Genomic DNA, 15,459 nt, shown 5'->3' with positions numbered 1-15,459 from the left:
GAAAGAAAGAAAAGATACTCGGGAGGCAGAGGCAGGCGGATCTCTGTGAGTTCAAGGCCAGCCTGGGCTACAGAGTGAGTTCCAGGAAAAGGCTCAAAGCTACACAGAGAAACCCTGTCTCGAAAAAAGAAAAAAAAAAAAAAAGAAAAGAAAAGGAGGGCAGGAGAATAGAAAGGAAGACTGGAGGGTGGGCAGCAGCCAGGTGCTTGCTTTAGCCGCACATACACTAAAATTGGAATGATACAGAAAAGATCAGCATGGCCCCTGTGCAAGGATGACAGGCAAATTTGTGAAGTATATCTTTTTTTTCCTCCTGTTTTTGTGGAACTGTATTGTAAACCTAAATTATCAGTAAAGATGTTTCCATCTTTTAAAAAAAAAGAAAACGAAAGAAAAGCTAGGCATGGGAGTTCACATCTATAATGCCAAGGCTGAATGAAACAGGAAGACCGCCAAGAGTTCTAGACCACTCTGGGCTACAGTGTGAGACCTGATCTCAAAAATACTCATTTTGGGCTGGAGAGATGGCTCAGCCGTTAAAGGCTAGGCTCACAACCAAAAATACTCATTTTACATATCAACAGACTTATGTAGCCGAAAGTTCACTTTTTTTTCTTTTTTTTTTTAAATCTAAATCATGGGTTAGAAGGTGTGTCATGGTGTGGAAAAGAATGCATAGTCTAAGCTAGGTGGTGGTGGCGGTGGCAGTGGCGGCGTACACCTTTAGTCCCAACACAGGAGGCAGAAGCAGGTGGATCTCTTGGGTTTGAGGCCAGCCTGGTCCACAGAGTGAGTTCCAAAACAGCCAGAGCTACACGGAAAAAACCTGTATGGAAAAACCTTAAAAAAAGAAAGAGAAAAAAAAGGGGGGTGGGGAGAAGAGAGGAGAGGGAGAGGAGAAGGAAAGGAAAGGAGAGGGAGAGGAGAGGAGAGGAGAGGAGAGGAGAGGAGAGGAGAGGAGAGGAGAGGAGAGGAGAGGAGAAAATAAAGAATAGTCTAGTTACTTTTTTGGAGTCTCTTGCTTCATCTCATTGATTTATTTTTATGTGTATGGGTGTTTTGCACACACATATGTCTATGCACCACGTGCATGCCTGGAGCCTCGGGTGACCTGAAGAGGGGATCTGATCCCCTGGGACTTGAGCCACTGACAGCTCTCAGCTACCATAGTGGGTTTTGGGAAGAACAGCCAGTGCTCCTAACTGCTAAGCCATCTCTCCAACCCTTCTAACTCTTGAAATGTCCCCAGTGCAAAACGAGACACTAATCCTTAAAATGGCAGAGAAAGTTGCAACTTACCAAACCACGAGTCTACATTTTCAGTATCTTCTTCGGCATCCAAAGATGAAAAGTTGATGAAGTTGGTGGGGGCATCAAAAGAGTAAGTAGTTGTGACTTGTGACATTGCCCCCACTTAGTACAGGAGAAGCTCTTTCCAGGATTATAACACTCTACTCAATAGATCGACTTCTGAGGAGAGAAATGTTATAAAAAAAAAAGTGGCTGTATATCAATCAATATCAAGTATTGATCCCTACCAACTACTTTGGTTTTACATTTCCAATTTTGAAAGCCATCTGGGGGGCTGCAGAGATGGCTCAGCGGTTAAGAGCACTGACTGCTTTCCCAGTGCTCTTCCAGAGAACCTGGGTTCAAGTCCCAGCACCCACACGGCAGCTCACAACTGTCTAACTCCAAGATCTAACACCTTCACACAGACATACATGCAGGCAAAACAACATAGCACATAAAATAAAAATAAATATTTTTTTTTAAAAAAGGAGGAAAATCATCTGGAACTGGGCATGGCGGTACAGGCCTTTTAATTCCAGCAATTGGGAGGCAGAGGCAGGAGAGTTTCTCTGAGTTTGAGACTAGCCTGGTCTACATAATAAACTCCAGGTCAGCCAGGGATACTGTAAGTGAGATCCTGTCTCAAAACTTGCGCTTGCACACACACACACACACACACACACACACACACACAAAAAAAAAAAAAAAAAAAAAAAAAAAAAAAAAGAAGAAAAGGAAAGCATCTGGAAAATATACCCTACTTTGTCAAATCACCTTAAAAGTTTAGTTGCCTGGGAGATTACTTGTTTTTAGAATTGGAAAGAAGCCAGTTTGGGGCTGTTGAAAGGATTCAGTGGGTGAAGGTACCTTCCACCAAGCCTGATGACCTAGTTTGATCCCTAAAAGCCACACGGTGGCAAAAGAGAAAACTGCCTCCTGCAAGCTGTCCTCTGACCTCCACATGCACGTCGTGGCATGCATGCACACCCAAACAGATAGATAAACAAACAAGCTTCGTTTTCCTTTTTAAAGAAAAGGCTAAGTTTGATGAGCACCTACAATCTGCCATTTACTGCTGGGTGTTGCACTCATTATTAATTTTCCCTCAGTCTGTCATTTTCTTCTTTCTAAGTCTTTCTCCACCTACGTTTTCACTGTGTGCCTGATAACCTAATTTCTTTCTTTCTTTTTTTTTTAATAACCTAATTTCTAAAACACATCATTAACTTTTACACCTATGGACAAAAATCTTTACCCAAGTCCAACTAAATCTCTAGGAAATGCTATGCAAAGTACCCAAAACCACAGTGCCGCCAGCTTAGCTGTAGCTCCTCTAGAACAATGAGCATCCAATTTTCTATCAGCTAACTCCATAAACGCTTCTCCTGGTCCACTGCAGGACAAACGCCCGTCTAAGTTGTACATCAGGGTGCTTAGCAGAGGGCCTTATGAATAGTTTTGCCAAGTACTAGTTTTCATTCCTCATGAATATTTTAAGAAAACTCTATTACTGGGCTGAAGGCGTAGCTCAGGGGTAGAAAGCAGACTCAGTATGCATGAGGGTGTGGGTGTGATCTAACACAGAGGGAGAAAAACAAAATAAAACAAAATTCCCTAGGCATGAAGAAAATGACTTAATACACATCAAAGCCGTAACATGCCTGTCAAAGAACAAGTCAACAATACAGACCTACCCCCATGCCAACAAAACTCTGCACTCCACTGTGTACAAATGTATAAGTTTAACCCTCCCATTCTAGTTCTATCTAGTAACAAAATAACTGAAAGCAGTCTGAAAAATAGCCTAGAGGCCATACCCACTGACAAATAATTGCCAATGAATCCCAGTGAGCTGTTGAGACAGGCCATCAGGGCACGATGCCTGTAAATTCCAGCACGCAGAAGATAGAGGCAGGAAAACTCTAGACAAGCTAGAGTCCAGTCTGGTATACACAGCAAATTCTGGGCCAGCAAGGACTATATAGCAAGACCCTATCTCAAAAAGAAGAAATTTTGTTATCTTGGAGGAAAGTAGATACCTATAATATTTACATAAAAGTTATCCTCTCTTGGGACTGGTGGGTGGGATGGCTCAGTGTAAAGGCATGTGCTACCACACCTGGCAATCTATGTTCTCCATTCCTGGTATCACATGAAAGAGGAGATCTGACCCCTGTAAGCTGTCCTCTGACCTTCATATATGTATCATAGCACACACATACACACAAACACAAATATTTTTTTAAAAACCTTACTTTAAGCTGAGTGTGGTGAAGCATGCTTTTATCAAAGCACAGAAGACAGAAGCAGGTATCTCTGAGTCTAGCCTGGTCTACTTACTGAGTTCCAGGCCATGCCAGAGCTATAGAGGGAGACCTGGTCTCAGGAAAACAAAACAAAACAAAAAAATAACAAAAAACAAAAGCCTTTCTTTAAATTCCTATAAAAAACTAATTAAAAATTCATTCTCAATGAGCATGGTGGCACATATCTTTAGTCCCAGCACTGGGAGGCAGAGCCAGGCAAATCTCTGTGAGTTTGAGACCAATCTGGTCTACAGAGCAAGTTCCAGGAAGCCAAGAATTTTACACAGGGAAACCCTGTCTCCAAAGAGAGAGAGAGAGAGAGAGAGAGAGAGAGAGAGAGAGAGAGAGAAAGAAAGAAAGAAAGAAAGAAAGAAAGAAAGAAAGAAAGAAAGAAAGAAAGAAAGAAAGAAAGTTCATGCTCATTTAACCCAAAAAAAACTTTTATAAAATTTGAACCAGAGCCAGGTGTAGTGGCATACACATGTAATCTCAGCACTTAGGAGGTAGAGGCCAAGGCTAGTCTGTGCTGTGGAATAATCCTAGTGTACACTATGAGAATGTGTTGCTTTCACTGTTAATAAAAAGTTGATTGGCTGATAGCTCGGCAGGATTTTCGGGACAGAGAATGCTGGGAAGAAGGGCGGAGTCTGAGGAGTCTCGAGACAGACTGGGAAGGAGCAACATGGGAAATTCATTGATGAAGTAAACAAGCCTCAGGGCAGCACATAGATTAATAGAAATGGGTTAATGTCAATTGTAAGAGCTGACTGGAGACAAGCCTAAGCTATTGGCCAAGCATTTATAATTAATATTAAGTCTCTTTTCGGTTATTTGGGAGCAAATGCCAGGATGCAGAGAAACTCCACCTACAAGTCTAGACTACATAAGATCCTGCTTCAAAATACAAACACACACACACACACACACACACACACACACACACACACAGAGCAAGGTCTGGCAGCTTATACCTAGAATCTTACTACCCAGGAGGCAAAGGCAGGAGGACTTACTACAAGTTCAAAGCCAGCCTGGTCTACATACACACAAGTTCTAGGGCTACATAGTGAGCAAACAAACATTACAGTCATACAACTGCAATCCCGCCAGGCAGTGGTGGTACACGCCTTTAATCCCAGCACTCGGGAGACAAAGCCAGGCGGATCTCTGTGAGTTCGAGGCCAGCCTGGTCTACAGAGCAAGATCAAGGACAGGCACCAAAACTACACAGAGAAATGTCTCAAAAAACCAAAAAAAAAAAAAAAACAAAAAAAACAAAAAAAAAAAACAAAAAAAAGCTACAATCCTAGCACATTTTGAATCTGTTTCACATATTCTACACATACTCCATGGCAAATTTGAGCATATACCATCACTTAATGATATATAAAATTATTTATACTCCATTTTTAGAATTTTCCCCAATATTTTCACTTTAAAAGTACTTCTAGAAGAACATTTTTATAGCTAATATTCTGTACATATTTGTTACTTTTTCTCTAAAATAATTTTTATGAGGTAAAAATGAGACAAGGGATGTGAAAATACTCCTCAGAAGAGGAGAGGAGTGTGCCAGGTCCCCAACCCCATCACCACCAACTCTATGCACTGGCAACTTGCATATTGGAGGTCTCTAAACTACACCACTGCCACCATACACTGAGCTCAGTCACCAACCTTCATTACTGCGCAGTGCTTTGGCCAGCATTTACTTAGCTTCTCAGTGACCTGAGTAATGAGGAAAGTATTTGAGTTTTATAGTGTCTCAGAAATAATTGTTATAACAAATAACAACCAGGCGGTGGTGGCACACGCCTTTAATCCCAGCACTTAGGAAGCAGAGGCAGGCAGATCTCTGTGAGTTTGAAGACAGCCAGGGTTACATAGTGAGACCCTGTCTAGAAAATAAATAATAAATAACAGGGATTTTTTGTTTTGTTTTGTTTGTGGAGACAGGATCTCTCTGTGTAGCCCTGGCTGTCCTGGAACTCGATTTGTAGACCAGACTGGCCTCAAACTCACAGAGCCTCCTGAGTTCTGGAGTTAAAGTGTGTGCCATCACTGCCTGGCCAAAGAACAGATTTCTACAGTGCCATCATTATACACACCACTCAACTTCTCCCCATCAACACATTATGGCTTTAACTCTTCATAGCAACGTTCTAGTTGAAGACTTAGTGTAGAAACATGATACTCTGAAATTGGAAAGAACCACAGGTAACATCTGACTTTTGCAGTTTATAGATAACAATCAATTAAAAACAAGGGTTTGCCAAAAACCATAACAACACTTGAAATAGTGGTTAAAAACAAACAAACACAGGAATATAGCTACCAGAGATGCCAGGCTGTAGTAAGTACTAAATCTTTATTGTTTCTAATGCTCATTTACAACCTTGTAAAGCATCATGTACACTCCTCCCGCTGGAAGAGGAAGCTAAGGGTCAGACTAACTACTCAGTACCAGCCACGTCAAGAAGAGCTGGCTCCTGGCTGCAGCGCACCCTCTGACGCCCTCACCTACTGTGGGAATCAGCAGAGCTGGGAGGGTCAGGTCTCATCCGCCTATAAGCTGGCACTTGGCTTCTTTTCCAGGGTCGTTTGACTGGGAGAAGGCTCTCTACTATCCCACTGTAAACTTTTCACTCCCCTTCATTTCCACTTTCGTTATTGGTTGCTTTGTTTTGTTGATCTTGTTACTTTTGTTGCTGTTTTGTTTTTGTTTTAAGACAGGGTCTCCCTGTGTAACCCTGGCTTGCCTGGAACTTGATCTGTACAACAGGCTGGCCTCAAAAATTTATCAGTTAGCCTCTGCCTCCAGAGTGCTGGGATTAAAGGCGTGCAACACGACACCCAAGCTTTTTTGTTGTTGTTGCTGGTTGGGACTTATATATAGCACAGATTGGCCTAGAACCTGCTAATTAGCCACACATGCACACAAATACATACAAATTCATACCATATAAATAAAGGCAAAATTAAAAAAAAAAAAAAAAGACCATTAGTGAAGGGCTTCTCTGGCAATAGTTAAAATTCCCTGGTTGAAAGAAGGACATTTTCCTGTTCTTTTGAACAACTATGCTGGGAGACATGGGAAAATCTTAGATTCCCATGATCTCAATGGCTAATTGAGGTCACTGGGAACACTTCCCAGGCAGAACTATAATGAAGACAAGCAGAGCTGGGGAAGAAAGGGACAGGAATGTAAAATGCCACAATCGCACTTGGCCCTCTGGAAACTATGATACCAGCAACTCTCTCTTGAGAAGCCCATGATCACACTAGGATATGTTTTTTTTGTTTTGGTTTTTTGTTTGTTTGTTTGTTTGTTTTGTTTTGTTGTCCTTTACTGAAGCCTCTTTCCTTTTCTTTTTCCTTGTATTTATTTTGGAATTCTTACTTCTTTTTATTTTATGTGCATGGGGTGTTTTATCTGTTTGTAGTGTCTGCAGAGGCCAGAAGAGGGGATAAGATTCACCTGGAACTTAGCTGCCATGTGAATGTGAGCAATCAAACCAGGGCCTCTGGAAAAGCAGACATGTTCTTAACTGTTGAGCCATCTTTCAAGTCCCTTTCCTACTCTTTTGAGACAGGGTTTCTCTGTGTAGTTTTGCGCCTTTCCTGGATCTTACTCTGTAGACCAGGCTGGCCTTGAACTCACAGAGATCCGCCTGCCTCTTCCTCTCTGAGTACTGGGATTAAAGGCGTGTGCCACCACTACCTGGCCCCCTTTCCTACTCTTAATACCAGGCTTAAATCTATATTAAATCCCTTTCTAACTCAAGCCAGGTGTGGCACTCGAAATGCTGAGGCAGGCAGACCTCTGTGAATTCAAGGCCAGCCTGGTCTACCAGTGAGTTCTAGGACAGCCAGGGCTACACATGGAAACCCCGTCTTGAAAAACAAAACAAAAAAGGGGGTGGGGTAGGGAGGATGATCTTGATTCCACCAAAAAGCATACAAAAAAAAAAAAAAAAAAAAACAACCTGAAAAGTGTCCTAATCTAACCTTTCACACGCTTTGCTTTTTTTTTTTTTTTTTTTGAGGGTGGGGTCTCTTTGGCTGGCCTCATACCTCCTGTCTGGGCCTCTGTGATTTCAAAACAACAAAAAAAGAGGGAAAAGACAACATATTCATATATCCACATACATGAAGAAGTAGGCATTAGTAACTGAGTCTGTGAAGGGGCCTGGGTAACATGGAGTAGGAGAGACTGCACTATAAAGTGTTTGTGGTCTTGGAGAATATGCTTTATTATTATATGAATGTTTACCTTTTCAGTTGGAAGGGCTAGCTAGGTAAGCAACATTTATTTTTCTCTAAGTTTGCACTTTAGAAAAGATTGGAATTCCTGGAATTTTTGCTAAATATTCTTGATAATCCAACAATAATTTCAATCAATTGGTTTTTAGAAATAATGTTTCCCATTTATGTAATCCATAAATTGACCACTAAATTGACTTGTCCAAACATTACATATTCTTTCTAGTATTTCTATATGTGTTTTTTTAAGGTTTATTTATTTATGTATTTTAAGTATGAGTGCTCTGCCTGCATGTATGCCTACACACCAAAAGAGGGCATCAGATCTCATTACAGATGGTTGTGAGCCACCATATGGTTGCTGGGAATTGAACTCAAGACCTCTGAAAGAACAGCCAGTACTCTTAACTGCTAAGCCTCATCTTTTTTTTTTTTTAACTTGTATGAGTGTTTTGCCTGCATGTATATATGTGCACCACATGCATGCAAGCTGCCTGCAGAGGTCAGAAGAGGGCATGGAATGCCCTGGAACTGCAGTTACAGATAGCTATGAAGTACCATGTGGGTATTGAATTCAAACCTGGGTCCTCTGCAAAACCAGCAAGCACTTTAACCACTGGGTATCTGTCCAGCCCAATGGTCTATTTTTTTTTTTAAATGATTTATTTATTTGCCTACATGTGTGACTGTGTAAGGGTATTAGATCCCCTAGAACTTGAGTTACAGACAGTTGTGAACTACCATGTGGTTGCTGGGAATTGAACCCAGGTGCTCTGAAAGAGCAGCCAGTGCTCTTTACCACGGAGCCATCTCTCCAGCCAGCCAGCCCACCCACTCCCACCCACCCCCAGTCCATGGCCTCTTTTTATTTTATATTTATTTATTTATTTATTTATTTACTCATTCATTCATTCATTCATTCATTTATTTATTTATTTTTAGAGCTGAGGACCAAACCCAGGGCCTTGTGCTTGCTAAGCAAGCTCTCTACCACTGAGCTAAACCCCCAACCCCCCACAGTCTCTTTTTAAAAATGCTCCTTTTACACTATCTTTTTGTCTAGATTGGTCAACTCAGGAGGCCACCCTGCCACTCTATAATCCCAGCACTTGAGAACCTGAAGCAGAAGACTGCCAAGTTTGAGAGCATCCTGGGCTACACATTGAGGTCCAGGCCAGCCTGGGCTACAAAGTCAGACTGTCTCAGATAAAACACAAGAACAATAAAAACACCCTGCCTCTCCTCAAAGTGGGATCAAACTAACAAATATGTATCCATCATCCCTTGAGATCTCATCCTCTCCATCAAAGGCTGACAAAGCATATGAAGAAAGTGAAGTAGGTCGGGAGGTAGCTCAGCGAGAAGTGAACAAACGCAGCAGGGAGGACCAGGACACACAGCAGAGCAACTAACTGCTAAATCAAGATCCTTTCACACACTGCCTCATCACAAACAATAAATAGTAGGATGTCCAAATATCAAAAATTAAAGTCTGTTCTGTTATAGCCTAGTAGGATACCGCAGAGGTCAAAGCTAAGTGCAGCTGTTTAAATGAGAGTCCCATGAATGGTGGGAACTGGTCCCTTCCTGCACCCCTTAATCAAGATTGAATTTCTGTCAACAGGTCTCACTGAAGGGAGCGGGGGAAGGCACATATGTCAACCACATTCCCTTAAACAAAACAAGCTGCCAAGCAAGAGAATTAGCTTCATATTTCAAAATTATCTCAAACTGCCACAACACAGGCTCCTGAAAAATTACAAAGATTCTCAGTAGCTGGGCTTGGTGGCACTTTAATCCCAGCACTGGAAAGCAGAGGCAGATGGATCTAAGTTCAAGGCCAGCCTGCTCTACATAGCTAATTCCAGGTCAGCAAGGGCTACATACTGAGTCCTTGCCTCTACAAAAGAAATAAATCAAAATTAAAGTAATAAAAAAAATTAACAAAAAAAAAAACAAACTTTTTTTTTTGAGACCATGGTTTCTTTGTGTAGTCTTGACTGTCCTGGAACTAACTCTGAAAAAACAGCTTCTAATGAAAAATAATCCTACAGGAAATCAGAGAAAGAAAAAAAAAAAAAACAGTCTAGGGCTGGAGAGATGGTTCAGCAGTTAAGAGCACTGTCTGCTGTTCCAGAGAGAAGAGGTTTGATTCCCAGCACCCACATGGTGGCTCACAACCATCTATAACTCTAGTTCCTGGGGATCTGACACCCTCTCCAGGCCTCTATGGGTAAGCACATGGTACACATACATTCATGCAGATAAAAACACTCAAGCAAAATAAAATAAAGTAGAAATTTTTTTTTTTTTAAGATTTATTTATTACATATACAGCATATATGACTGAAGGCCAGAAGAGGGCACCAGATCTCATTATGGATGGTTGTGAGCCACCATGTGGTTGCTGGGAATTGAACTCAGGACCTTTGGAAGAGCAGTCAGTGCTCTTAACCGCTGAGCCATCTCTCCAGCCCCAGAAATATTCTTTAAATAAGTAAAGAAAGCCCCAGAAATATTCTTTAAATAAGTAAAGAAAGGGGCTGGAGAGATGGCTCAGCGGTTAAGAGCACTGACTGCTCTTCCAAAGGTCCTGAGTTCAATTCCCAGAAACCACATGGTGGCTCACAACCATCCATAATGAGATCTGGTGCCCTCTTCTGGCATGCAGGGATACATGTAAACAGAACACTGTATACATAATAAATAAATAAATCTTTAAAAAAAAAAAAAAAAAGTAAAGAAAGCCTACTCAATATGCTATCCATGAATCAATATGCTATATATGAACTAGTTCTTTATAAAATTGCCTGTTAAGTATCACCCATCATATCATATAGCCCATCTGTTCCCAAACACTGAAAAGATACACACGTGTAATCCTTTCCCTTTGGATAACAGACAATAGAGCCAGGCAGTGGTGGTGCACGCCTCTAATCCCAGCATTAAACCCAGCAGAGACAGGCAGATCTCTGTGAGTTCGAGGCCAACCTGGTCTACAAATCAAGTTCCACGATAGCCAGGGCTATTACACAGAAAAACCCTGTCTCAAAAAGCCAAAATAAAGAAATAAATAAATAGACAAACAACCAACCAAAGAGTCTTACTAACGTTTTCTAGGGAAGAAATAGGTGAAAAAGGAAACCAAATGGAGACAAACGCACATGAGGAAGGCTGTAGAAGAAGCAATATAACCTGTCTCTACATTCTTCTGAAATTAGCCTCACGCTGCCTCTTGTCTCTCTTCACTCAGACCAAAACTAACTGCCCTCGACAAGCTCTACAAATCAAAAGGGGCAGGTTCCAAAGGGGTGGGGAGCAGCACAGAGCACATTCTAATAATCGAGCCTGAAATTGCAGGCTAGCTGCTCCCAGGAAAACAGAGCCTGTGGGAGGCACCTCACCACCCAACTGAGACACAGAAGAAGGCTTTCGTAATTCAAGAGAGTCAGCAGAGGTCAAGGCTTCATTAGAGGCAGTCGTTAAAATCCTGATCTAGGCAAGACATTTTCTCACCAACACCCTCTCCCACCTTCACAGGGCGAAGTGATCTTACCACATCAACACACATTCTCACTTTACCCAGAGAGAAAACATCTACATTTTTTTCCTTGCACATGAGGGATTAGAAAGGGTCAACAAGGGGGCTGGAGAGATGGCTCAGCGGTTAAGAGCACTGCCTGTTCTTCCAGAGGTCCTGAGTTCAATTCCCAGCAACCACATGGTGGCTCACTACCATCCATAAGGAAATCTGGCACCCTCTTCTGGCCTGCAGGTGTATATGCAGACAGAACACTGTATACATAATAAATAAAAATAAATCTAGGAAAAAAAAAAAAAAAAAAAGAAAGGGTCAACAAATGGCAACATATCCAACATCTGGCTTTGACTATTAATCAAATTTACAAACTACATCTGAAGAAAGTTCAATGGACTTTGTATCCACATTTGCTAATGTCTATGTTGAAATCCAATCTGTTTACAGAAACAGATCTATGAAGCTCCCAAAATTGGGTCAATTTAAAATCCAAAACAATCTCTCACCATCCAAACACTCAGAAGTCACCAAGGACACACTGGAGACTTGTTCTAATTCACCCAGAAACACCACACAAATGTGTTTTTATTTCTTTCTCAAATTTACCAATTCCAGCCAGGCCTGGTGTCATCATGGATGGAATCACAGCACTTGGGCAGCTGAGGCAGCAGGACCACCATCAGTTCAAGGCCACCATAGGCTACCAGCCTCAGCTATCTCAGAACAAGACCTCATCTCAAAAGACAAGCAAGGACAACAGAGATGGTTCAACGGGTGAAGGGGCTCGTGGGCAAGCCTGACAACCTGAGTTCGATCCCTAGAATCTACGGCGGAAGGAGGGAGCCAACTCCTAAACACACTCTGGCCTCCACACACACCATGTACTCATGGCTCTGATTGCAAATATGAATGTATCCTCTCTTCCTCTCTCTCTCTCTCTCTCTCTCTCTCCCTCTCTCTCTCTCTCTCTCTCTCTCTCTCTCTCTCTCTCACACACACACACACACACACACACACACACACACACACACACACCAAAAAAAAAAAATTTCATATTTTACAGATTTTGTTTTGAGACAGGGTCTTCCTATGTAGCCCTGGCTATACATAGATCAGTCTAGCCTAGCCTTGAACTCACAGAGATCTTACTGCCTTCCAAGTACTGGGATTAAAGGCACACCTGGCTCATATTGTATTTTTTTAAAAAGTTTTACTTATTTGTGTATGTGTTCATATTAACGAGACATATTCACTCAGGGCTTCCTCCACTCCCATATCTCCCTTGACATATTTTTGACACAGGATCACACGTGGCCCAGTCCAGTCTTAAAATGACCATATTGCTGAGAACAACCTGCAATTCCTAATACTTCTGCCACCACCTCCAAGTGCTGGAATTACAGGATCTGCCACCAAGCACAACTTGTTCTTTGTTTTTTAAATTTTTTTGAGATAGGGTTTCTCTGTGTAGCCCTGGCTGTCCTGGAACTCACTCTATAGACAAGGCTGGCCTCAAACTCAGAGATCCACCTGCCTCTGTATCCCAAGTGGTGGGATTAAAGGTGTGTGCCACCACCACCCAGGTTGTTTTGGGTTTTTTTTGGCAATGAGGATTGAGCCCAGGGCCTTGTGCTTGCTAGGCAAGCGCTCTACCACTGAGCTAAATCTCCAACCCCGTGTTTTGTTTTTTTGAGACAGTACCTCAAAAAATATAGGCCAGACTGGCCTTGAACTGAATATATAGGAAAAGCTAGCCTTCTGATTCTCCTGCCTCAGCAGTATCTTAAGTCTGGGATTACATCCCCATACCTAGCTAAAATATAGACTTGGACAAAACTCTGCAATGTCATTTAAGCTAGGCACTGTGGCCCAGACCTATAATACTAGCTACTGAAGTAAAAACAGGGGATCACATTCAAGGTCAGTCTGGACAACAGAGTGAGACCCTGACTCAAAACAGAAAGTACAGACAGGGCCAGGTGTGGTGGTACACACCTTTAATCCCTGAGCTCTGAGGCAGGCAGATCTCTGTGAGTTCCAGGCTGTCTCAAAACACCAAAACAAAGTTCAAAGAGGAGAGCTGGAGAGTTGGATCAGTGACTTAAGGGTACTAGTCTCTACTCCAGAGGACCTGGGTAGGATTCCCAGAACCCACATGGTGGTTCACAATGGTCTTTAACTCCAGTTCCAGGGGAACTGATGCCTTCTTCTGGCCTCTATGAGCACCAGACACACAAGTGATGTACAGACAGACATGCAGGCAAAATACTCATATGTTTAAGGTAAAGTTAAAAATATGCACAAAGTAAAATAAAAAATAATAAAAATTAAAAGTCCAAAAAGGATTGAGGCTAGCTCAGCGGTAGGGCATGTGAAGCTCTGTCTTCCAGCCCCATCCCAACAACACACGTTAGCCAGAATTTCTCTAAGAAGCAGGACAGTGGATGATTTTACTTTTTCTTTTCCAAAATTTAAAGAATATCATTCTAAAATATGTACTAGCTTAAAAAGACACATTTAACACATTTAAACATGTATGAAGCTGGTGTGCTAACATTTGCCTCCTTTGAGTGTCACTCACCATGGATACACACCTGACCTGTAGTTAACTCGTCTCTCCAGCCCACGTCCTGTGGCCTTGCCTCAAGACAGCAATCACCTTCTCAGGTCTCTTCTGACCGCTGCAGTCACGCAGCCACTTCTTATTAAGAACCTGGAAGCAGCAGAAAGGTATTTTAAAAGGTTAAGAATAAACTTGAAAAATTTTGGCCAGGCAGTGGTGGCACACGCCTTTAATCCCAGCACTTGGGAGGCAGAGGCAGGTGGATCTCTGTGTTGGAGGCCAGCCTAGTCTACAGATCGAGATCCAGGACAGCCAGGGCTACACAGAGAAATCCTGTCTTGAAGGAAAAAAAAAAAAAAAAAAAAAAAAAAAGCTTTTATTTACATACTAGAAAACCTCAAATTTGCCAACCTGTTGGAGCCCACTAGGTTTCCTAGTGGCTGTACCCAGCAGGACTGCATAAGAGGTTGATTGGACCACAGGCCTGGGTACCAGGTGACTGTAACTAGCAAGGGGGAGGTCTTTTGCTCCACCTCTTGGCATTGTCATAAATAGACCTTTGGAATAAAGTTCTGGGCCGGTGGAAAAAGATCCAGGCCCACCCGAGTCTATCCTGTGTTTTCTCTCTCCCTCGCTATTTCTAAGTCTCTTATCTCTCAATCCTCAAGAGTTCTTGGGTAACTAAATGTGGGGGCTGGTCTCCACCCAACCCACTTAGTATGATTCCGTTTTTCATATTTGCTATTTTGCTGTCAACTTAGCAGGACCTTCCTGTCCATCCATTTCAATAGATAGGCAACCTGTCGTTCTCACCCCCGTCTAGCCAAACTGCTTTTCAAGAGTCAGTTTGTATCCCACATACTTCATAAATCCAACCTTTCCTATATTAAGTCTCATCCATCTCCTTCACCTCTAAACTGCCAGAATTCTTACAAAACAAACACAATTTTTATTTACATATTAGTAACTTACCCAGTTTCCGTCTTAAAAACAAAATTGGTAGAGTTCTTGTTTAGTATACACAGAGACCCCAGCACCACATAAACAGAATGTGGTAGTACAAACCCAGCATCTGGCAGTGAAGGAAGAAGGTTAGGAGTTCAAGAACAGCCTGTGCTATGTGTGGTTTCTTTCAGGGCCATGTGGGCTACAAGGAGACCCTATCTCAACAGTAGTCATCATTACTATCATCAGACACACAAAAAGGACAGGGTACCCCAGCCGCTCCGTCTACCACAAGCAAGGTACTGGGTTCAGACCCCAATACCACACACACACACACAAAGAATCAACAGTATCTAATATCAACTAACCTAAGCACACAATATACTCAAAGGTCAATCAGTTGGTTCAGTTGGCTAAAGGCCACAATAATTTTGAACCCAAAATGACAACCTGATACTAATGAATAGACACTTAAACCAACAGAGGGTACACATTATGACTGGAGTGGGGAGAGGACTTGACAGATGTCAAAATACACTAATACACTGAGG

At 42.1% G+C, this 15,459-nt stretch overlaps 1 protein-coding gene and 1 non-coding gene across 4 annotated transcripts in view; one reads left to right on the top strand and one right to left on the bottom strand.

Annotated features, from left to right (window-relative positions):
• The window catches only part of Tpx2 (TPX2 microtubule nucleation factor), a 47,212-nt gene that overhangs the window by 30,464 nt on the left and 1,289 nt on the right, over positions 1-15,459 (bottom strand). For 2 of the 3 annotated variants that reach the window (XM_059261645.1, XM_059261647.1), the window contains exons 2-3: positions 13,995-14,113; positions 1,300-1,470 (exon numbers count right to left, since the gene is read on the bottom strand). In XM_059261645.1, coding sequence (XP_059117628.1) covers positions 1,300-1,405 — 106 coding nt within the window. In that variant the 5' untranslated portion in view covers positions 1,406-1,470; positions 13,995-14,113. Of the gene's footprint in view, positions 1-1,299; positions 1,471-13,981; positions 14,114-15,459 lie in introns of all 3 variants that reach the window. The other variant, XM_059261646.1, reaches the window with a different exon arrangement.
• LOC131910218 (U6 spliceosomal RNA) lies at positions 203-309 on the top strand. Its single transcript, XR_009379069.1, has one exon. It is a non-coding gene; the product is annotated as a U6 spliceosomal RNA (small nuclear RNA).

This window comes from Peromyscus eremicus, chromosome 4 (assembly GCF_949786415.1).
Source record: "Peromyscus eremicus chromosome 4, PerEre_H2_v1, whole genome shotgun sequence".
NCBI classification, from domain to species: domain Eukaryota; kingdom Metazoa; phylum Chordata; class Mammalia; order Rodentia; family Cricetidae; genus Peromyscus; species Peromyscus eremicus.
Note: the sequence above shows the minus strand (reverse complement) of the source record. Positions and strands in the feature narration are given on the sequence as shown.